Below are 20519 nucleotides of genomic sequence, written 5' to 3'. Positions count from 1 at the left end.
CGTTTTCTTCAATGTTATCTTAAAATAAGAACACAACAGAACAACATTTATGTTCTGTCAATAGTACAAATAGTTGCAAGCAAACCTATTGTCCTTTAGTCTTAGTATTGCCATCAAACGCGAAGGTGGCGAATCCACTTGCTTTCCAGCCAATCTTTGAAATATAAGATAAACCAAAATTCACGGTCTTAAAGAAAGACATAACAGGTTCCTGAAAAATTGGAATAAAAACAGAATTCTGAGGAACCACCAAAAACTGGAGCTCATCAAAAACTTCCGGAAGGAAAAAAGGACAAAAATCCACGGCAGTCGTAGAAAATCAGAAGCAGTTACGACGATATCAGAAATGGCACAATTACGCCCACATATCGACGTACTAACTCAAACTTTGCAGCAGCAAAGCGTTGAGATGCAGAACCGACTATCAGCGATCGAATCAAGCTAATCGTTGGAAGGAGTATCGACGTTCGATCAACACGAAGCAGTACGCTTGCACATTAACGACCCCATGGAAATTTACCTGTAATTATTCAAAGCACTTCCACGATTCGATGGAAACAAAGATCAATATAGATCCTGGAGATCGTAAGTATGGACCTTTACGGATGGTATAAAAGGGTGATTACTACCAATCCTAACCACCCTAGATTGAATTTAATTGAGGTATGCACTGCGACCTTGGGTCTATTGTGCCCAACCACCCTAGATACTACAGTGCCTATACCAAGTGCACAAAAATAATAGGAGTAGCAGCAGATATTCTTACAAACCAAAACACGAAGATGAATATTTATATTTTATTATAAAAAGATTGGATTACACGTAAAACAGTGGTTCTATAAAAGACTATGCGAATCAGGAAGCGGTAAGGGCCTTCATCCTAGGGTTACATAGCAAATATACAAGTGGGACAATGTATAGTCATAACCCTTAAGATTTGGAAACAGCTTACGCAGTAGCTATTACTATTTACCACGACAATGTGAATCGCCAATTCGAGGTACATTCTAACCTCCCAAGGGGGAACGAGCAACAAAGATTCCAGCAACCTGATGATAAAAGGAAATATAATCCTCGCTTCAACGAAGGCCAAGATGGACAGACAACATCATCAATACAAACCAAACGTCAAAATACAGAGGAGTTATCATAGAACTTATAATCAACCGCAACAACAACTTGCACCAGAACCAATGGAAGTGGACAATTCGCAGCAGTATCAGAGACCAACACATTATTTCAACCAACAAAGAAATCCGCCTCAGCAACCAAATCCATTTAAAAGGGATAGGAACGTCTCGTCGCAAAAACTTCAATGAACCAAAAATGCAGCGCATCTATCGAACCGCACAAGCAGACTACGATGGACATTTTGAGACACGGAGTACTTTTTTAGGCGAGTAAACGGGTTGCCTTGTATCAAAACAAAATGTAGATTAACCGGCACTCTCGTTACAATTTTAGTAGATACAGGATCAACTAATAATTATATTAGCAATAAATGTGAAATCGGTAAGGCAATACAAATTATTCCTTTAAAAAAACTGTACATGGATTTTCAGTCATTCAGGGGTGTTGTGGAATCCAAGATAGAATTGCTTAGCTGTCAGAATTGCAAACCTTTCTGATTATCAATGGTGTCACAGAATCTGATTGGATTTTCGTCTTTTCGAACATACGCAAAACCAATATTCGAACCAGTAGTGCGTTTCTGTAACTTTTCGTTATGCATAATAACGAACGATATGTATATCGAATTCACTAGTATAACGAAATGTAGTGTTTCTGTAAGTCTGGTGAAAAGCATTTTCGTTATTTCTTTCGTTATGACATTTGTTATCATATCATTAAAAAAATTGCAGTGATATTTTGCGCCAAAATAAAGATGAGCGAGGGAAGCTGGAAAAATTTTGATGTTTTGTTTATGTTTATATTGTTTATATTATTTACAGAAAAAAGTAAGAAGTGAAAAAGTTACCTAACAACAAAAAAAAATTTCTAGATTTATTGAAAAAATCATAGAAATGTTGGTACCGGACAATTTGGTGGCCCAAACAGCGGCAAAGTTGCTAATGCTGTATGGGCAACTCTCACAGCGTAATTGAACGCCTACGGAGGAGCATGTAAACCGTTGAGCAGTGGAAAAAGGTTCGTTCAGTATATTATATATAAGCATATGCATGTATGTACAATTGTGCATTCATTGATATTTATTTCAATTCGCAGTGCTGGGCAGACTGAAAGTCAGGCGTAAAGAAGCAGCAGGCCGCAATTATGCGTTTCCAGAACGCTACTGGACATCGTCCTGCCTCTGAAAGTCCAGCGCCGCTAGATGGTATGGACCTTGAAGTGCTAGACTTTTACCCAACTGCACTTGTTGATGGCGATGGCGTTACTAAGGACTCGGGGTTTCAAGAGGTAATATCTTCGTATAACAAAAAAAAAAATTGAGTTTTAATCACAAAGTTTCATATTTAGATGAATGATAGTGCAGATGAAGAATTGCAGAAATCACTTGATGACGTGTTGGATACACCTCAAAAAACCTCAAATGCTGCACTGCCATCAGCCAAACCCAATACAGTGCCATCGCCCACACCAGACAGAATGCGACAGACTGCCACTTTCTTCAGTTCATTTGAACAAGTGAAAACCACTCTTGCTGAGCAGGAACGCAAGCGACAGGAGGAATTTGACCAGTTGCTGTCCGTGGCGAAAGACATCCGCGCCTCCGTGCAATCCATGGCCGCTTCGCTTAAACAATTATGCGAAAAATAATAAACAAAGCTTTTTTTTATATTATATTTTATTTTTTTATTATTATTATTTAAAATTGTTTTTTTTTTGTTGAAATTAAATCCTTTTTTTATGTTAATTAATTTGTGAATTTTTTATAATTAAAATAATTAGTTAGTTAAAATAATTTCGTACTATATTATCCCGACATCTGCCTTGATTTAGCACACTACAATTTTCACGATTCTCTTCCAAATTGTCAACTTCCATACTGAAATTGGCACGATTCCGATTACTTTGGCGGAGGGGTAAAAAAAAAAGAATTTCCGTATAAATGGGGTATGTACGGATAGGGGAGCTTCTCCAGAGGACGAATATCCAAAAATAATGTAAAAATTACTAATATTTTTTAAAAGATTCACGATTAAAAGTACAAAAATTTGCACTAAGAAAACATGTTATTTCCGTATGTTTCACAAAATTTTTTCACATTTTTTACTTTGTATATTTAAATACACACTCTAAGCTTTGAAATAAGCCTACATTTCACTTTTATTTTGCTATATTTTACCTAAATTTATTAATTTAAAAATCACTTAGCACACTCATCGTTGAAAAGGTTAGATTGTTTACAATTATGAGGAAAACGACCCTTGCCACATCTTAAACAGTAAATATGTAGGATTTTTAACAATTTTTCTTTGTTTGTTTTATCGCGTGATTTTTTTTTTCTATATTAACTATAAAAAAAATACTTTCTACATATGTATATGTGTAATACGTAATTTATGTGACTGAAGTACTTTCGCGAAGTACTCCTTTCTGCGTTGGCGGCCTTCGGCCGCGCTTTAAAAAAATAACCCTGGCCGAGCGAATACCCGGGGTGACTGAAGTACTATCGCGTAGTACTCCTTTCTGCGTTGGCGGCCTTCAGCCGCGCTCTAAAGAAATAACTCTGGCCGAGCGAATACCCGGGGTGACTGAAGTACTTTCGCGTAATACTTCTTTCTGCGTTGGCGGCCTTCGGCCGCGTTCTAAGAAAATAGCTGTGGCCGAGCGAGTTCCCAGGGTGACTAAAGTACATTCGCGTAGTACTCCTTTCTGCGTTAAAAATAAAAAAATATATTGACTTTTTGTTATAAAGTGGTGAAAGTGGTTATATCCTTTGGTTATTATGCACTCATATTCAAACAAACTTTAAGTTTTCGTTATAAAATTGATCAATTTTGATTATTATTTCTGTCAGCGATTTTTTATGATACATTGGTTTGTATATTAGGTGACGATATATACATATATATATGTATGTATTATATTTAAAATATGAGTTTGAGTGCATAATAACCAAAAAATATAACCACTTTATATCCAATATTCAAACAAAATTCAAGTTTTCGTTATAAAATTTATACATTTTGGTTATTATATCTGTCAGCGATTTCAATTTATTTTTTATGATACATTGGTTTGTATTTTAGGTGACGATATATATATTATTATATTTAAAATATGAGTTTTGGATATAAAGTGGTTATATTTTGCGGTTATCATGCACTCATACATATTGAAACAAAATTTGAGTTTTCGTACTGTACTTTATTATATAATATTACTTATACATATGCACATATAATATTGTTATATAATATTACTAATACATGTATATAATATTACTTATTTGCTTAATAAATTTAAAAAAGAAAATATCCATATGCATGAATAGAGGAATTTTTGCGAAAAAGAGGAATTTCAGCGAATTGCCTTGTCATCACATGGCAGCGCTCCATTTCTTCGTAATTTTGGTAAACAAATGACGTTCAAACGAGTGTAAAATGTAATTTTTAAAATAAAGATTTTTTAAATAAAAAACCTGCTAAAAGTGTAAAATGTTGATTTATTTTAAAGATTATAGTGTAATTTAATTAATTTGAAGAGAAAAATGTGAATAAAGTTTAAAGTTTTTAAAGGTTTAACGTGGTGAAATAGCTTCTTGAAATGTTCGAATTTTGCGAATTTTTGAACTTTAAGGTCGAATATCTCGTAAACTAAGCGTTTGCGGTACCTATAACCGTATATATTTTTTAATCAAGAGGACTTCCTCTTTCCAACGGTGCCTTCAAATCGCCGCGCCAAAGAAATACGATACGTTTATGTCTGGAATTGGTAAATTTCTTTTTAATCTGATATTGTGCAAGGTTAAACACGCAATTTGGTTAAATGAGCTTCTGCGCCCCCCTCTAATTATAACATAACACAACACATCTACATACACCACATTCATCATCCACACCTTACACTCAACACATCTACATACACCACATTCATCATCCACACCTCACACTCAACACACCTGCATCATATACACCACACACGAGGATCCCGGACACAATGGACAAAAGGGACTGACGGACGGCGCCGACTCTCTTTCTATTCCGATCCGCGCGCATAATCGTATCGTCAGTCCGCTACGAGTTTTTGTTTCGCTCCCGCTTTTATCAGATATTGTGCAGAGTCGACGCAAATCAAAGGTGAGTTGCCGCGAGGTTTTTATAACGTTTTTCTATGGTCCTTCGAGCCGTACCGGACGGCACTTGTGATAAAAAACATAAAATCTTCAAAAAAAAAAAAAATCGGTGACGGTAACGCGACGGTAACGCGATAACCAAATCATAAAAAACCAAACTAACAAAAAAAAATGGTAACGTGGCAAAGTTAACAAGGAAAAAACATGTTCTAAAAGAAAGTGACGTGACACAGTTAACAAAAAAAGAAAAAAGTGGTGAACGTGAAACAGTTAAACAGTTAACAAAAAAAAAATGTTCTAAAAGTTGTCAAAAGACAACGGTGGTGAGTGAGGTGACACAGTTAGCAAAAACAAAAAAAAAAAAAAAAAAAAAAAAATACTAAAGTGGTCAAAAGACAACGGTGGTGCGGTGACACAGTTAAAAAAAAAATATATATATATATAGACATATATACATACACATATGTACATATATCCATATACATATGTACATACATAACTATATTACGTGTGCATAAGTGCCGTAACAAACTAACGAAGTGTGGTGGCAAAAGTGCAGTGATCAAATAACATATACATACAATACACATATGTATGTAAAGAGTTAGTGTTTTCAAATCTAACCCACAAGCGAAAAAAAAACCGAAAACGAAAACCTAAAAAAGTGTGGTGACAAAAAGTGCAGTGAAGAGAGAGAAAGCAGAGTAAAATAATAATTACACCTGCGATATACATGCATATGTACATATAAAGTGATAGTGCAGTGACATAACCTACGAACAAAAGGAGAAAAATTCATACAAAACACGAGCACAGCTACAGCGCCAGCAACAAAAGGACAGGAGAAACACGAAAAAGAAGGACAGGCACAAGCACAGACAGGCGACAGCACAGGCAACGCACAAGCACAGGCACACGCACAAGGCCCACACATACATACATACACACGTAAACTCCTACTATCCCCAAAAGCCCCTGGAGGAAAGCAAAGTGAGTGTATCGTTCCTTTCAATTTTTATGTTATACACATGTACCTATGTATGTATGATTTAATTTCACAAAATTAAATTTACGGCTTGACCAAAATTCCGGTCAAAAAAGTAGTGAGAACCGTTACCAAGCTGTTTTCGGTAATCGGTATATTTTCCGGTAGAAACCGAGAAACCGCAAACAAAGCAGTTTGGTACTGCATATAGCGGATTATTGATTGCCGGTAAATGCTTACTGTTGTGTTATAACACAAAAACTATTCCCAAAAAAAAGAAAAAAAAAACAATAAAGTATTCAAGTATTTACTTGCAGAATTTTCCAGCAATACCCCTTATACTTAATCAAGTATAAGCAGGATTGCTTAAAATAAGCTACGGCAATCATAAGAAAAAAAAGACATGCGCAAATAAAATTCTATTTCATACATACATACATATATGTCGCTTATACCACTATAACATACGAAGAGCATAACTTGCTCTTTCTCTCAAATCAATATACATATTTCAAATACATACATATGTATATATACATTCATACATATATCTACAATTAAAAATTATTAAATTCTTCTTTCGCGGCTTCTTACCACTGCGAACATATGTATATACATGTACATGTATAAGTATATGCGGCGCAATATAAAAATATATATATAGAAAAACGAGTGAACTTGAGAAAATTACCTGCGGTCGGTTAATTCTCTTTTCGGTGTTTTTCGTACAAACATATATACATATATATATACATGCGTATATATATACATACTATATATGCACATACGGGCGCATATAGATATAGTCAATATATACTGGAACAAATACCCAATCGACATTGGGTACAAATTATACAACAATAAATATAACAAAAAGGATTTTTATAAAATACAAAATTTGTACATAAGTATTGTCGCATATGTAGATACGCTCACTGCTTCAAAGTCCACATTGGCATATATTCCGCGATACCCCTTGGTTTTCATCTAACAAAACCAAGCAGGATTGCGTATAAAATATATTCAAAGTCCACATTGGCATATTTCCCGCAATACCCCTTGATTTTTGATCAACAAAAACAAGCAGGATTGTGTAAAAAACAAAAGCGTAATACATATGTACATACATGCATATGTACAAAGTGCAGTGATCTCTAAGACGAGCGCTCATTAGCACATAATAAATAAAATATCCACCTATAGGTATACCCTATAGGACATTTGGACATAAAGTATATATAAAAGAAATATACACAGAAAAATAAACTACTTAAAATAATTTCCGGTCATTTAAAAAGAAAAAAAAAAATAATAATCATTAAATCAAATTTAAGTGATTACTTATTTATTTCATTTTAAAAACTCTTATTAACTTAAAAGAGTTCGCGATTATTATCAAATACGTTTTATCTTTATATCAATTTCGTTGATAACTCTTATTTGCTTAAAAGAGTTCTCGTCCAATTATATACATACATATATACGAAAATATTTTGAAATCTCGGTTTGTTAAAAAGCCATTGGTTTTATTGATTTTTTTGAAACTCTTACATACAAAGAGTCTTCTATTCGACATTTTATCTACAAGTCTAGTTTTCACTAAGACGTTTTGATTCATTCTATACATCTTTTAAATGAGCTCAGACTCAAAGGAATCGAAAACAACTCAGTTGCTAAAAGTTCCAAAGATGATTTCAGACGAAAAAAGTCCGTGTACACCGGCTGAAGCTACACGCTCAAAGCAAGGTGCTACAAAACTAAAGAGGGGTAAAGATATTTCTTATACAAAATTCATTGCTGAGAGTGACAGTTTGATACGATACTGCACTCGATTTTCATCTTCACCGATTCAAGACAATTCTGAATCGGTCTTAGAAATCAAAAAGATAATTTAGACAATTTCTGGACACGTCTCCAAGCGGCATATGACGCAATCGTAGAATCTGACGACTCAGATCTACCGGAAAATTTTAAATCCTCGGCATACACCAAGTATGAACACTGCCTAGACCAGTTCGAAGACACAAAGGCAATGATTTCTGATCAACTAAAGCTTTTAAGAGCAATTGCACCTACTCCACAACCGAGAGTAGAGCTGCCACAAAGACAAGCCCAAGAGGCAAGTTCAGGCATTCACCTTAAAGTGCCAGTATGCGACACAGATATATTTCATGGTGGTTATGAACAGTGGCCGTCCTTCCGGGACATGTTTACAGCTGTGTACATAAACCATCCTAAATTATCACAAGCGCAGAAATTGTATCACCTCAGATACAAAACCAAAGGTCAGGCAGGCGTAATAGTCAAACAGTTCGCTCTCAATGACGAAAATTTCAATTTTGCTTGGGAAGCTCTTAAAGCACGTTACGAAAACGAGAGAATATTGGTCGACAAGCAAGTGACGATACTAATGAATTTACCAAAAATTCAGAAAGAAACCAGTGAAGAATTCATAAAGCTTCAATCCACGGTTTCAAATTGTTTGTCTGTTTTATCAACACAGAATATTCCCACAGATAATTGGGACCCCATTCTGGTAAATATATGCACAGCTGCATTACCAGAAAAATCGTTACTTTTGTGGGAGCAATCGCTCTCATCGCGAAGAAAGTGCCCAACGTGGCAGCAAATGAAAGAATTTCTTACTACCCAATATGAAATAGCAGAAAGGGTAGATAAAAAACTAGTCAGAACGAAAAACGTTCAAAACGACCTCAATAGAAGCTTCAATAGACCCCAAGCAAGTAGCCACAATAATTTAAATAGAAGCTTTTTTAAAAATCAATCGTTCACTTCTGAACAATATAAGCAAACGTCATGCGAACTTTGTAGAGGAGGTCACAAACTAAAATCATGCGAAAAATTCAAAAAAATGAATGTTAGCGATCGAAACAATTTCGTAAGAACGAAAAAATTATGTACCAACTGTCTGTCACATGCGCATACGCTTAAAGATTGCGAAAGCAAATTTAATTGCGTTTACTGCCATAAAAGACATCATTCAATGTTACATATAACAAATTTTTCCAGCTCACCCCCAAACAATGCAAACGTAAAACGAGCAACAGGATTAGTTGCCACAACAAATTCTGAAAACTGCCAAGAAGCACCATGCTGCTCAAAGGCGTTGAAAACCCAAACGCTACATAGCGAAAATCACAGTAGGGTACTATTACCCACAGCAGTTGTCTCCATCGAACACCGAGGAGAACTGTTTAAACTCAGAGCCTTAATAGACCAAGGATCACAACGATCATTTATAGCGTCTAGGGCACAAAACAGGCTACAGTTACCAACAAAACTGGCCAACTTTGAAATCACGGGAATGGGCGGAAGAGTTGTTCAAAACTCAAATAAAATCTGCCCCATTACCCTCTTTTCCCCCAAAGCGGATAAGCGCATACAAGCAGAAGCTATTGTCTTACCGCAATTAACCAACATGCTACCAAGCTATCATATAAATAGCAAGCATTGGCAAAAGGTTTCACACCTAAAGCTAGCAGACCCAAACTGCAACACACCCGCTCAAATAGATCTTCTATTAGGCAGCGATCTCATACCACAGATAATACTCGAAGGTATTGAGAAAATTACTAAAACACTTCTGGCGCAAAATACCATTTTCGGATGGGTCCTAAGTGGACTAGTTGCGGAACCAGTCACAACATTGACAACTCAAGTTGAGGAAGTCTCAAATGAGTACCTCAATTCACAATTGAGAAAATTTTGGGAATTAGAAGAACTCCCCCCCCATATCAGTCACAACCCCTGAAGATCAGTATTGTGAGGATTTTTACAAAGCCACAACTACTAGATCAGAAAACGGTCGGTACGTCGTACGACTACCACTTAAGCAACAATTTCCTAACACACTCGCCTTAGGTCACTCTCGCACCTCTGCAATACAGCAGTTTCTAAGTATGGAAAGAAACTTACTTAAAAAAGGTGAACTCAAATCAGAGTATGATGGTGTGTTAGAAGAATACCTCCATTTAGATCACATGGAGGAAGTAACCCCAGGGGAGAAAATCGTCAACGGCAAATACTACTCCTTTTATCTGCCACATCACGCAGTAGTGAAGCCAGACAAAAAAACAACAAAAGTAAGAGTTGTTTTTAATGCCTCGAAAACCACTAGTTCAGGGAATTCCCTAAATGATATCCTATTTACGGGACCCACACTCCAACCAGATTTAATGCTTCTGATATTAAACTGGCGTATATTCAAATACGTATTCAATGGGGACGTTGAAAAATGTATCGGCAAAAATGTATCGGCAAATAGTCGTACATAAAGACGACCAAGATTTTCAACGTATTATGTTCCGAAGATCCCCCACCAGTCCTTTACGCGACTTCAAACTAAAAACAGTTACATTTGGCGTTAACTGTGCACCATATCTAGCCATTCGAACACTCCACGAATTGGCAGACAACACAAAGTCAGAATTTCCTCTGGCAACTGAAGTGTTGAAAACTCAAACGTATGTAGACGATATTCTGTCTGGAAGTCACACTCTTCCACAAGCATACGAGGCCTTATCACAGGTAATAAAAGCCCTCAATTCCGCAGGGTTTCCATTAAAAAAGATTACGGCAAATCACCCAAATATAATCAAAAATATTCCAAACGAAAATTTGTTGGACACTAATTTCCTTATATTCGAAAAGGAAAGTACAACAAAAACACTAGGCATCCAATGGAATGCGATATCGGACCAGTTCTCATACACGACAGAGTCCATATCCGCATTATCAGCCATCACAAAAAGACAGATTTTATCCTCGGTGGCAAAACTTTTCGACCCCGCAGGATGGCTTTCGCCAATTATGATCCAAGCTAAAATCTTAATACAAGAACTATGGCTAGATGGAACCGACTGGGACGAACAAGTGAAACCTCTTCGCTTAGAAAAATGGTCCCAGTTCGCAAACAATCTGAATGATATTTCTCAGATACAAATTCCACGATGGGTAAACTACTCCCCCGAACACAAAGTCGAATTACATGGCTTTTGTGACGCCTCAGAAAAGGCATACTGCGCTACTATCTATGTGCGCACGCAAAGTGACACCACGACCACAAGCCACTTATTAGTAGCAAAAGCAAAGGTGGCACCTTTGAAAACTATAAGTCTCCCACGACTTGAGTTGTGTGGCGCACTACTACTGTCAAAATTAGTAGCCATGGTGCAAATGCATTTAAATATGACGAAATGCAAACTATATATGTGGTCCGATTCTGAAATTGTACTAGCCTGGTTGGAAAAACCACCACATGCATGGAAGACGTATATTTCTAACCGAACGTCTCAAATACTTGACCTAGTGGATCAGCCACTTGGCGTCACGTAGCCAGTGCTGACAATCCTGCCGATCTAGGTACAAGAGGGTGCAAGCCACTGCACCTTGCCACCACCACCCTCTGGTGGAATGGCCCCCGATGGTTGATAGAATCTCCTGATTCTTGGCCACAATCCCCCATGCGCAACATTATCGCACCAGAAGGTCGAAAAATCGCCACCTTTCACACATTATTGGATGATGCCGACATCCTTGAACGATTTTCATCGTTTCCAAGAGCTCTCAGAGTAGTTGCTTATATGTTCAAATTTATCGAACAACTCAAAAGCAAAGTTAAGGGATCACATAATTTCCCATGCAACACAGTGACGCACCTAGAGTTACAAAAGGCAAAGGTCGCACTAATAACACATACACAAGCGCACTATTTCAGCCGCGATATAGCGCTACTAAGAGAATCGAAGCCGATTGATAAAAAGAGCTCACTCTTAGTCCTCAACCCATTTCTGGACACGAAAGGTCTGCTTCGTGCCAATGGTCGGCTTGCTAATTCGAGCCTGACATATAACGAACGCCATCCCATAATAATCCCAGAGAGGTCACCATTTGCCACACTGTTCCTCCACTACATCCACAAATTAATGCTACACGCCGAACATCGTCTCATGCAACAGATGGTACGCCAGGAGTATTATATCCCCCATCTTAAGCCGCAAATCAAGAAGTGCATCTTCACGTGCAAGATTTGCACTATGCACAAGCAGAAGATGCGAACGCAGATTATGGCAGCACTTCCACCGGAACGCTGCAATTTCGCTCTGCCTTTCACCACAACAGGTGTTGATTTTGCTGGGCCTTTCCAGGTAAAGGCGTCCATGTTAAGGTCTCCCACTCTCATGAAGGGCTATGTGGCTGTCTTTGTATGTTTCACGACAAAGGCAGTACACCTTGAGCTGTGTAGTAATCTGACGACGGAGGCTTTTCTCGCGGCATTTGCTCTCTCGACGTGGCTACCCATCAAAAATCGTGAGCGATAATGGCAAAACCTTTATCGGAGCTCAACGAGCCACAGAAAAGCAATTTGTGGATTTTTTAAAACAAGTGTCACCCGACATCGTACAAAAGTACGCCCCACAAGGTATCAATTTTCAATTTATACCCCCAAGCGCTCCTCATATGGGCGGTTTATGGGAATCAGCTGTAAAAAGCTTCAAATCCCATTTCAAACGGGTAGCTGGAAATTATAAATTCAATTACGAAGAGTTCACGACGTTATTAAATCGAATTGAAGCCGTTCTCAATTCACGGCCACTCACCGTATTATCGCAGGACCCCTCAGATTTCACCGCCTTAACTCCAGGGCATTTTCTAAAGGGAGCACCCATTCTGGCCATTCCTGAGCCAGGCGTGGAGTCGCTATCCCTATTAAATCGATGGGAACGAATTAAGATTCTCCATCATGATTTCAGCCGCCGATGGAAGGACGAATACATAAAGGATCTCCACAAAAGATACCGCTGGAAGACTCCTGAACAAGCGCCTAAACTTGGAGACTGTGTCCTCATTCATGATGATTGTCTACCCCCACCGAGTAGCGGCTTGGCCGCATAGAAAAGCTACATTACGGCTCCGACGGATCAACGATTCGTATTGATCTCCGTACGCAAAACGGAACGCTAACCAGACCGCTCGTGAAGCTATGCTTTCTGCCAACTTCCGATGATCGCGAATCCGAAAACCGAAACAACTGAAACGATAATATCGCGATATAATAAAATCATTAAATGAAATGAAAACGAAAAATACGCCAATACCAACCGTTAAAAAATAACAAACCGTACGCAAAAATAACAAACTGTAAAGAAAACTAAACAAAAATGGTCGATCAATACGACGACCCATTCATGCCACATATCGTGGCACGATGGCTCATATCTCACTGTATGACAAATTTATAACCAATAATCTTCTCTATACAGATTACTATGGAGGTAGATACGCCAGTTACAACTACGCCAACCGCTCGGGCTACCAATCCGCCACGCACCGGGCCCTCACCAGCGCCCCGAACTGTGGTTGCAACAACGCCGGCACCTGTGGTTGCAACAACGCCGGCAACTGCACCGGCAACTGCGCCTGCAGCGGTCCTTCAATCCGCACCTCGCGGTGGCACTCGGCCACCACCACACCCATTACGGACTTTGGAGACCCTAAGGTGCCCCATCTGTCCGCGCCCACATCGCCTGCACCATTGTGGCATATTTCGGGGTATGCTACCCGTGCAACGGCAGCAAGTTGCCCAGGCTCACGGGCATTGCCACAACTGCCTGTCACATGCACATGTTACTGCAGCGTGTGAGTCACGCGGGCTGTGCCAAATATGCCACAGGCCGCATCACACGCTGCTACATCGCAGCGCGGCACGCGAAGTGAATCGGCCACCCATCCAGCGCGGGTGGCAACGCTGCAACAGTTGCAGCATCTTTAGGGGGGCCTGGATGGTTAAATGAGCTTCTGCGCCCCCTCTAATTACAACATAACACAACACATCTACATACACCACATTCATCATCCACACCTTACACTCAACACATCTATATACACCACATTCATCATCCACACCTCACACTCAACACACCTGCATCATATACACCACACACGAGGATCCCGCACACAATGGACAAAAGGGACTGACGGACGGCGCCGACTCTCTTTCTATTCCGATCCGCGCGCATAATCGTATCGTCAGTCCGCTACGAGTTTTTGATTCGCTCCCGCTTTTATCAGATATTGTGCAGAGTCGACGCAAATCAAAGGTGAGTTGCCGCGAGGTTTTTATAACGTTTTTCTACATTTATTGATCCAGCATATGCTGGTTTAAACAATACACCCCGTTCATGTGATAAGCACCCAAATACATTTTTCAAAACTCCATTAAGCCTTTCAACACAATTCCGAGCCCGAATGTGGCAATCATTGTAATTATTTTGCCCAATCGTCTGTGGATTTCGAAATGGTGTTAACACTTACCGATCCAAACGGGGTTAGATCGCCGAAAGAACAGCCCTTGGTCGGATGAAATCCGAGTCAATTCCGGTGCGTAGAACCGGCTGTCGTGGGAATTGGTGTCATCAACCATGGTTGCTGTGGATAGCCTGAATCACCAATAAGCCAACTTGGGGGAAACTTTAGTATACCATCCCACGATTTCAGGGTTAAAAGTGGTTTGGTTGGATAGTGCTGATGCTCCAGATTAAGAATATATATAATTATTGCCGCCGCAAACTTATAGTTTTCGAGATATTTGCATTTAAAGTTGAAAATTTTGCAAATTTAATTTTGCAGTTTCTCGACTTATGGTTAGTTTTTCTTCCGTATTATGCACTTTTTATACACTTACAATTCACTACAATATTTCTACATATTTATTTTTTATTAATATTTTAGATATTTGCTTAAAATAAGCATTTTATATTTTACATAAATATTACTACACGCACAATAACAATAAGTGTTCCGTGTTTTCAAATAATAAGTGTTACCATATCACAATTGATTGAAAACAATAAAAATAAATAAAAAAACTCAAATGCATGAAAAAAATTATCCTAGGCGACCAACACCTGGGTGTGTCAGGTTTTTACGATTGAAACTAGTTTTTGCGTTGGCGGCCTTCGGCCGCGCTTCAGAAAAATAACCCTGGCCGATCTAATACCGGGGTGTGTCAGGTTTTTTTTCGAGTAAAACTTCCTTTTGCGTTGGCGGCCTTCGGCCGCGCTTCAAAAAAATAACCCTGGCCGATCCAACACCGAGGTGTGCCAACACCAGGGTGTGTCAGGGTTTTTTTCGAGTAAAACTCCTTTTTTGATTATTACTCATGATATAGCAAGAAAACGGATAATGATTTATGTATTTGGCGTATTAACCTATTTTTTATTCGTTTGATAAATGTGTAGATATGGCAATACTTATTATTTGACAACACGGAACACTTATTGTTATTGTGCGTGTAATAATATTTATGTAAAATATAAAATGCTTATTTTAAGCAAACATCTAAAATATTAATAAAAAATAAATATGTAGAAATATTGTAGTGAATTGTAAGTGTATAAAAAATGCATAATATGGAAGAAAAACTAACCATAAGTCGAGAAATTGCAAAATTAAATTTGCAAAATTTTCAACTTCAAATGCAAATATCTCGAAAACTATAAGTTTGCGGCGGCAATAATTATATATATCCTTAATCTGGAGCATCAGCACTATCCAACCTAACCACTTTTAACCCTGAAATCGTGGGATGGTATACTAAAGCCGACCCCCAACTTGAATCTACTTCACTGGCGTTTTGCCTTTCCAAAAATTGTTTACATTGGCTGTTCTCCCAAATAAAAGCATCATGGGTACTACCACCATAACGCGCGTTCCCAGACACTATGTTTAAGTTGTAGTCACAAATAAGTTGCACATTTTTGGAAAAGTAGCCTTTTCTGTTTATGTAGCAGCATTCAACATCCGCGGCCGGCTTTTTAATTTTAACATGGGTGCAATCAATAGCACCAATGCTCCCAGGAAAACCCGTAGATGAAAAAAATCTGTAAAAATATAAACACATAAGTATGTACATACACAATATTTTTTATGTACCTATATAATGATTTTCTTACGTTTGTTTTATTGTGTTTTGTTCCTCTAAAGATGTTGGAAATTTAATGTATTTACACAATAATTTTCCTTCAATGATGTTTGTGACTTCTTTTTCTGCACGACACACAACTGTCTTGCTTAATGAGCACACAAAATCTTGGCCAACGTCTCTCAAATATGATCCTGTCTCATAGTAATGAAGTGCTGCAGTCATTCTTAATGATTTTGGGACAAACGTACGATTTTCGCCACTTTTCATATGAGGACTTAGCTCTTGTAACAAGGCTATTGCGGGATCTTTTTTTAAAACGGAATAGCTCTTCAAAGCGAGCTTCCGGCAAATGAAATGAGTCAGTTATATCCCTCAGATGTCGCCGATGAACGCGTAACATATTCCGTTGGTCCTCCAATAAGGCAAATAATGCAGCAGCTATCATAATTTGGGCACAATTCCGATTTCTTTGGCGCCGCGATTTGAAGGTACCGTTGGAAAGAGGAAGTCCTCTTGATTAAAAAATATACAGGGTTATAGGTACCGCAAACGCTTAGTTTACGAGATATTCGAACTTAAAGTTCAAAAATTCCCAAAATTCGAGCATTTCAACAAGCTATTTTACCGCATTAAACACACTTTACTCACATTTTTCACTTCAAATTAATTAATTTAAACTATAAACTTTTAAATAAATCCACATTTTACACTTTTAACAGTTTTTTTACCGAAGAAATCTTTATTTTAAAAATTACATTTTACACTCGTAGTGAACATCATGTGTGTGCTAAAATTACGACGAAATGGAGCGCTGCCATGTGATAATAAGGAAATTCGCTGAAATGTCTTTTTTCCCAAAAATTCCTCTATCCATTCATATGGATATGTTCTTTAATTAAATTTAATAAACAAATATGTAATATAATATACTAATATTATATAATAATATTATATAATAATATTTAACCATTTTGTAATGAAAACTCAAACTTTGTTTGAATATTAGTGCAAGATAACCAAAAAATATAACCACTTTATAACGAAACTCAATATATTTTTTTTATTTTAACGCAGAAAGGAGTACTATGCGAAAGTACTTCACTGACCTCGGATATTCGCTCGACCAGGGTTATTTTTTTAAAGCGCGGCCGAAGGCCGCCAACGCAAAAGGTGTACTACGCGAAAGTATTTCAGTCAGCCCGGGTATTCGCTCGACCAGGGTTATTTTTTTAAAGCGCGGCCGAAGGCCGCCAACGTAGAAAGGAGTACTACGCAAAAGTACTACAGTCACCCCGGGTATTCGCTCGACCAGGGTTATTTTTTTAAAGCGCGGCCGAAGGCCGCCAACGCAGAAAGGAGTACTACGCGAAAGTACTTCAGTCACCCCGATATGATATAAATTTTACAATATTATTATAGATTTTTCTTATTTATTTTTATTAAACATAAATCGCATATTATACATATACTTACATATGTATAGTATATATGTATACATATGTATATATATATATGTATATGTATATAAACAAAGAAAAATCGTTAATAATCCTACAAATTTGGTGTTTGAGATGTGGCAACGCTCGTTTTCCTCATAATTGTAAACAATCTAGCCTTTGCAACGATGAGTGTTCTAAGTGATTTTTAAATTAATAAATATAGATAAAATATTACAAAATAAAAGTGAAATGTGAACTTATTTCAATCTTTAAAGTGTATATTTAAATATAACAAGAGAAAAATGTGAAAAAATTTAGAGAAACATAAAGAAATAACATGTTTTCTTAGTGCAAATTTTTGAATTTTTAAACGTGAATATTTCAAAAAATATTAGTTATTTTTACATTATTTTCGGATATTCCTCCTCTGGAGGAGCTACCCAATCCGCACATACCCCATTTATATGGAAATTCGTTTTTTTACCCCGCCGCCAAAGTAATCGGAATCGTGCCATAATTTGATTCACTAAGAAATTATAACATTGATAATAAATTTATACATTCAAAATATATATATAGTATATAAAATATTATTTGTACTTATGAATAAAAAAAATAAGAGTTAACAAAACTTTTTTGCAGTAAACAAAACAAATATATTCGTATATGTTTCGATGTTTATGCATTCATTTTAGTTATAGCACATTTTCGATAACATCGATAACGACTCACCACAACCATAACGAAAGTTGACTTTTCTGAGTTACAGAAACACTTCAAAACAATTGTTCGTTATAAACCTTTCGTTACGCAAAAGTGATATTTCTTTCGATATCATAACGAAAAGTTACAGAAACGCACTACAGATGTTTACTAATGTGACAAAACTTGCAAATGAAAACATTTGGAGGCAATCCTATTAAATTTTTAATGAGTTCCGAATTAAAGAAAGATTTTAAGAGACAACATTTATGGATGGAATTTATAGATGGGAATTCGAAATATTGTCGAAGCTAGAAGGGAAATAAGTGACTGAGCGTCTAGCAGATATATGAGCGCTTGGGCAGAAAGCGAAAACTTTGACTCGGTTTTTCATTTTTTTACGATTTTTCTTAATTTGCGGGCAGGATTGAAAGAAACTAAACATATGGAAAGGAGGCAAAGTTTATTATCTTTGGCATTAAATTATCTTCTATTTAAACTAAAAAAATTAAGAAAATTTAAGTTTGAACATATGTTTAAGCAACATAAAGTAACATTTTTTGGTCAAAAACCACTTTTTAAAAAAATTTAGAATTTTATTTTTTTAAATTTTTCTAGTTTAACTTGAACATAAGTTATTAACAAATATGAATCTTTTAAAATTTTTTGTTTCCGGCAGAAATTGCGACCTGCATACTTTCCGCTGTCCGACAAATGCACACGCGAGATGCATTCGGCAATTCCTTCCCTAAGGCACAATATCAAAGAATTCGTATCCAAAAAATTTTCGGGTGATGTTCAAATATATAACTATAAACCCTCGAAATTTCGCTTTAATCAATTATTTCTTTCCCTCCCAAAAAAAAAAAAAACATCAAGCCTCTAAAGCGGCCCCCCACTTAAATATCCGCATTTTTTCCAAAACTCCATATTTAAGACATTTCGTACTTTATTCTTATGTTTTCTCCTATAGAAATAAAGATAAATCAATTCGTAACAATAAAATAACTCGATTTCTTAACTTAAATTTCAAATCTGTGTGCGACTATCTTCTTGCTTTTGTTTCGACAGCAAAACCGATAAAAAATTGGTTTCAGTGACATCCAAAAAATGATACAAATTCTGTTTCGAATATCAAACCAATAATGTCTGAATTCATGACACCTACTGCTTTTTTTATCGGTTTCAATTCTGATTCCGACAATTATCATATTCCACAACAACCCTGATTAACTCAAAATAGTGATTGGGACATATGGATATGATTTATAGCTGAACTGTAGTGAATTCTGCCCCTCCCTTCCTCAGTAGCCGACCGCAGCGAGTAAAATTTGTCAAAAGTTGAGCCCAAAATCAGCCATCTTGTTTTGTTTTCATTGAACAATGTTGCTACTTGCTCAATACGCATTTATATATAGTTTGTACACATTCAGTTTTCAATTACAACTATTAAAAATAGTTTATATTATAAACAATAGCATTCGACTCTGATTTTGAGTTAGTTTTGAAAAATTTCAAACATATTGAAGACAATTTTTATATTTACTACAGTATATCGAGACTGACAACATTGCATTGTGAGAGAGGCAATCAGCTGACACGTTTCTACGGGAATAATCCAAATACCGTGAAATTACGGTATCCTACGGTAAACCGGACGGTAGAAGCGGTGTTGGCTGAGCATTGACATTGTGCTCTCATTAGATGGGTTGTATCAGCAAATTCGCCGTTTTTTTGGGGATCGGTTGATTGCGCTCTTAGTATTAAGAAATAGTTAAGCTAAATGAATTTGATAGATATTAGGACAACAGGGACTTAGAACTTTAAAGTAGAAGTAAATTTATTTGATTAAAGTTTAAAGTACCAGAAGGAAGTGACCCATAACGTAGAGCAAAAATAATTTAATTTTCCTATCAATAACCTCAATACGAAGAAGACATTAGAAAACTGAAGCAAAAACTTTCTACTGCAACTATTCAGGTGACAATTAGGACCCAGACAGATGATTCAATATGGACAAATCAATATCCCTATCAAATGCGGATAATGACTTTGTGAATAAAGATATTAGCGAATTATTAAAAAATGGGAAATTTTTAAAAACCAATAAAAATTTCCCCCGTGTTCTAGACGGGGATTTTACGAGGCCCAACATCGACCGGGGCACTACCTTGGCCAAATGACCGT

General features: G+C 36.9%; 3 protein-coding genes across 5 annotated transcripts in view; 1 reads left to right on the top strand and 2 right to left on the bottom strand.

Moving 5' to 3' along the window:
* Nucleotides 1-20519, bottom strand: part of LOC126764078 (craniofacial development protein 2-like) — a 379198-nt gene that overhangs the window by 315799 nt on the left and 42880 nt on the right. The window lies entirely within an intron of this gene.
* LOC126764232 (uncharacterized) lies at nucleotides 54-2782 on the top strand. The gene is made up of 3 exons (XM_050482037.1): nucleotides 54-2148; nucleotides 2227-2418; nucleotides 2479-2782. The coding sequence occupies exons 2-3, from the start codon at nucleotides 2275-2277 to the stop codon at nucleotides 2776-2778; spliced, it is 444 nt and encodes a 147-aa protein (XP_050337994.1). The 5' UTR covers nucleotides 54-2148; nucleotides 2227-2274; the 3' UTR covers nucleotides 2779-2782.
* On the bottom strand, nucleotides 15157-18623 carry LOC126764197 (putative nuclease HARBI1). Of its 2 annotated transcripts, XM_050481992.1 has the most exons (3): nucleotides 18363-18623; nucleotides 16220-16629; nucleotides 15157-16147 (listed from the first exon to the last, which is right to left on the bottom strand). In XM_050481992.1, the coding sequence occupies exons 2-3, from the start codon at nucleotides 16456-16458 to the stop codon at nucleotides 15796-15798; spliced, it is 591 nt and encodes a 196-aa protein (XP_050337949.1). In that variant the 5' UTR covers nucleotides 16459-16629; nucleotides 18363-18623; the 3' UTR covers nucleotides 15157-15795. The 2 variants fall into 2 exon arrangements, with proteins under 2 accessions (XP_050337949.1, XP_050337948.1); XM_050481991.1 differs by lacking the exon at nucleotides 18363-18623 and having other exon boundaries at nucleotides 16220-16698.

The sequence above is a fragment of the Bactrocera neohumeralis genome, unplaced genomic scaffold (assembly GCF_024586455.1).
Source record: "Bactrocera neohumeralis isolate Rockhampton unplaced genomic scaffold, APGP_CSIRO_Bneo_wtdbg2-racon-allhic-juicebox.fasta_v2 cluster09, whole genome shotgun sequence".
In the NCBI taxonomy this organism is placed as follows: Eukaryota; Metazoa; Arthropoda; class Insecta; order Diptera; family Tephritidae; genus Bactrocera; species Bactrocera neohumeralis.
Note: the sequence above shows the minus strand (reverse complement) of the source record. Positions and strands in the feature narration are given on the sequence as shown.

Excerpts from the sequence above, each read along its gene's own strand:
- LOC126764197 (XM_050481992.1), bottom strand. The coding sequence starts at position 16,458 with ATGAAAAGTGGCGAAAATCGTACGTTTGTCCCAAAATCATTAAGAATG. Across the intron at positions 16,148-16,219 it reads CAAAACACAATAAAACAAAC|ATTTTTTTCATCTACGGGTT; the intron begins GTAAGAAAATCA and ends ATATTTTTACAG.
- LOC126764232 (XM_050482037.1), top strand. The coding sequence starts at position 2,275 with ATGCGTTTCCAGAACGCTACTGGACATCGTCCTGCCTCTGAAAGTCCA. Across the intron at positions 2,419-2,478 it reads AGGACTCGGGGTTTCAAGAG|ATGAATGATAGTGCAGATGA; the intron begins GTAATATCTTCG and ends TTTCATATTTAG.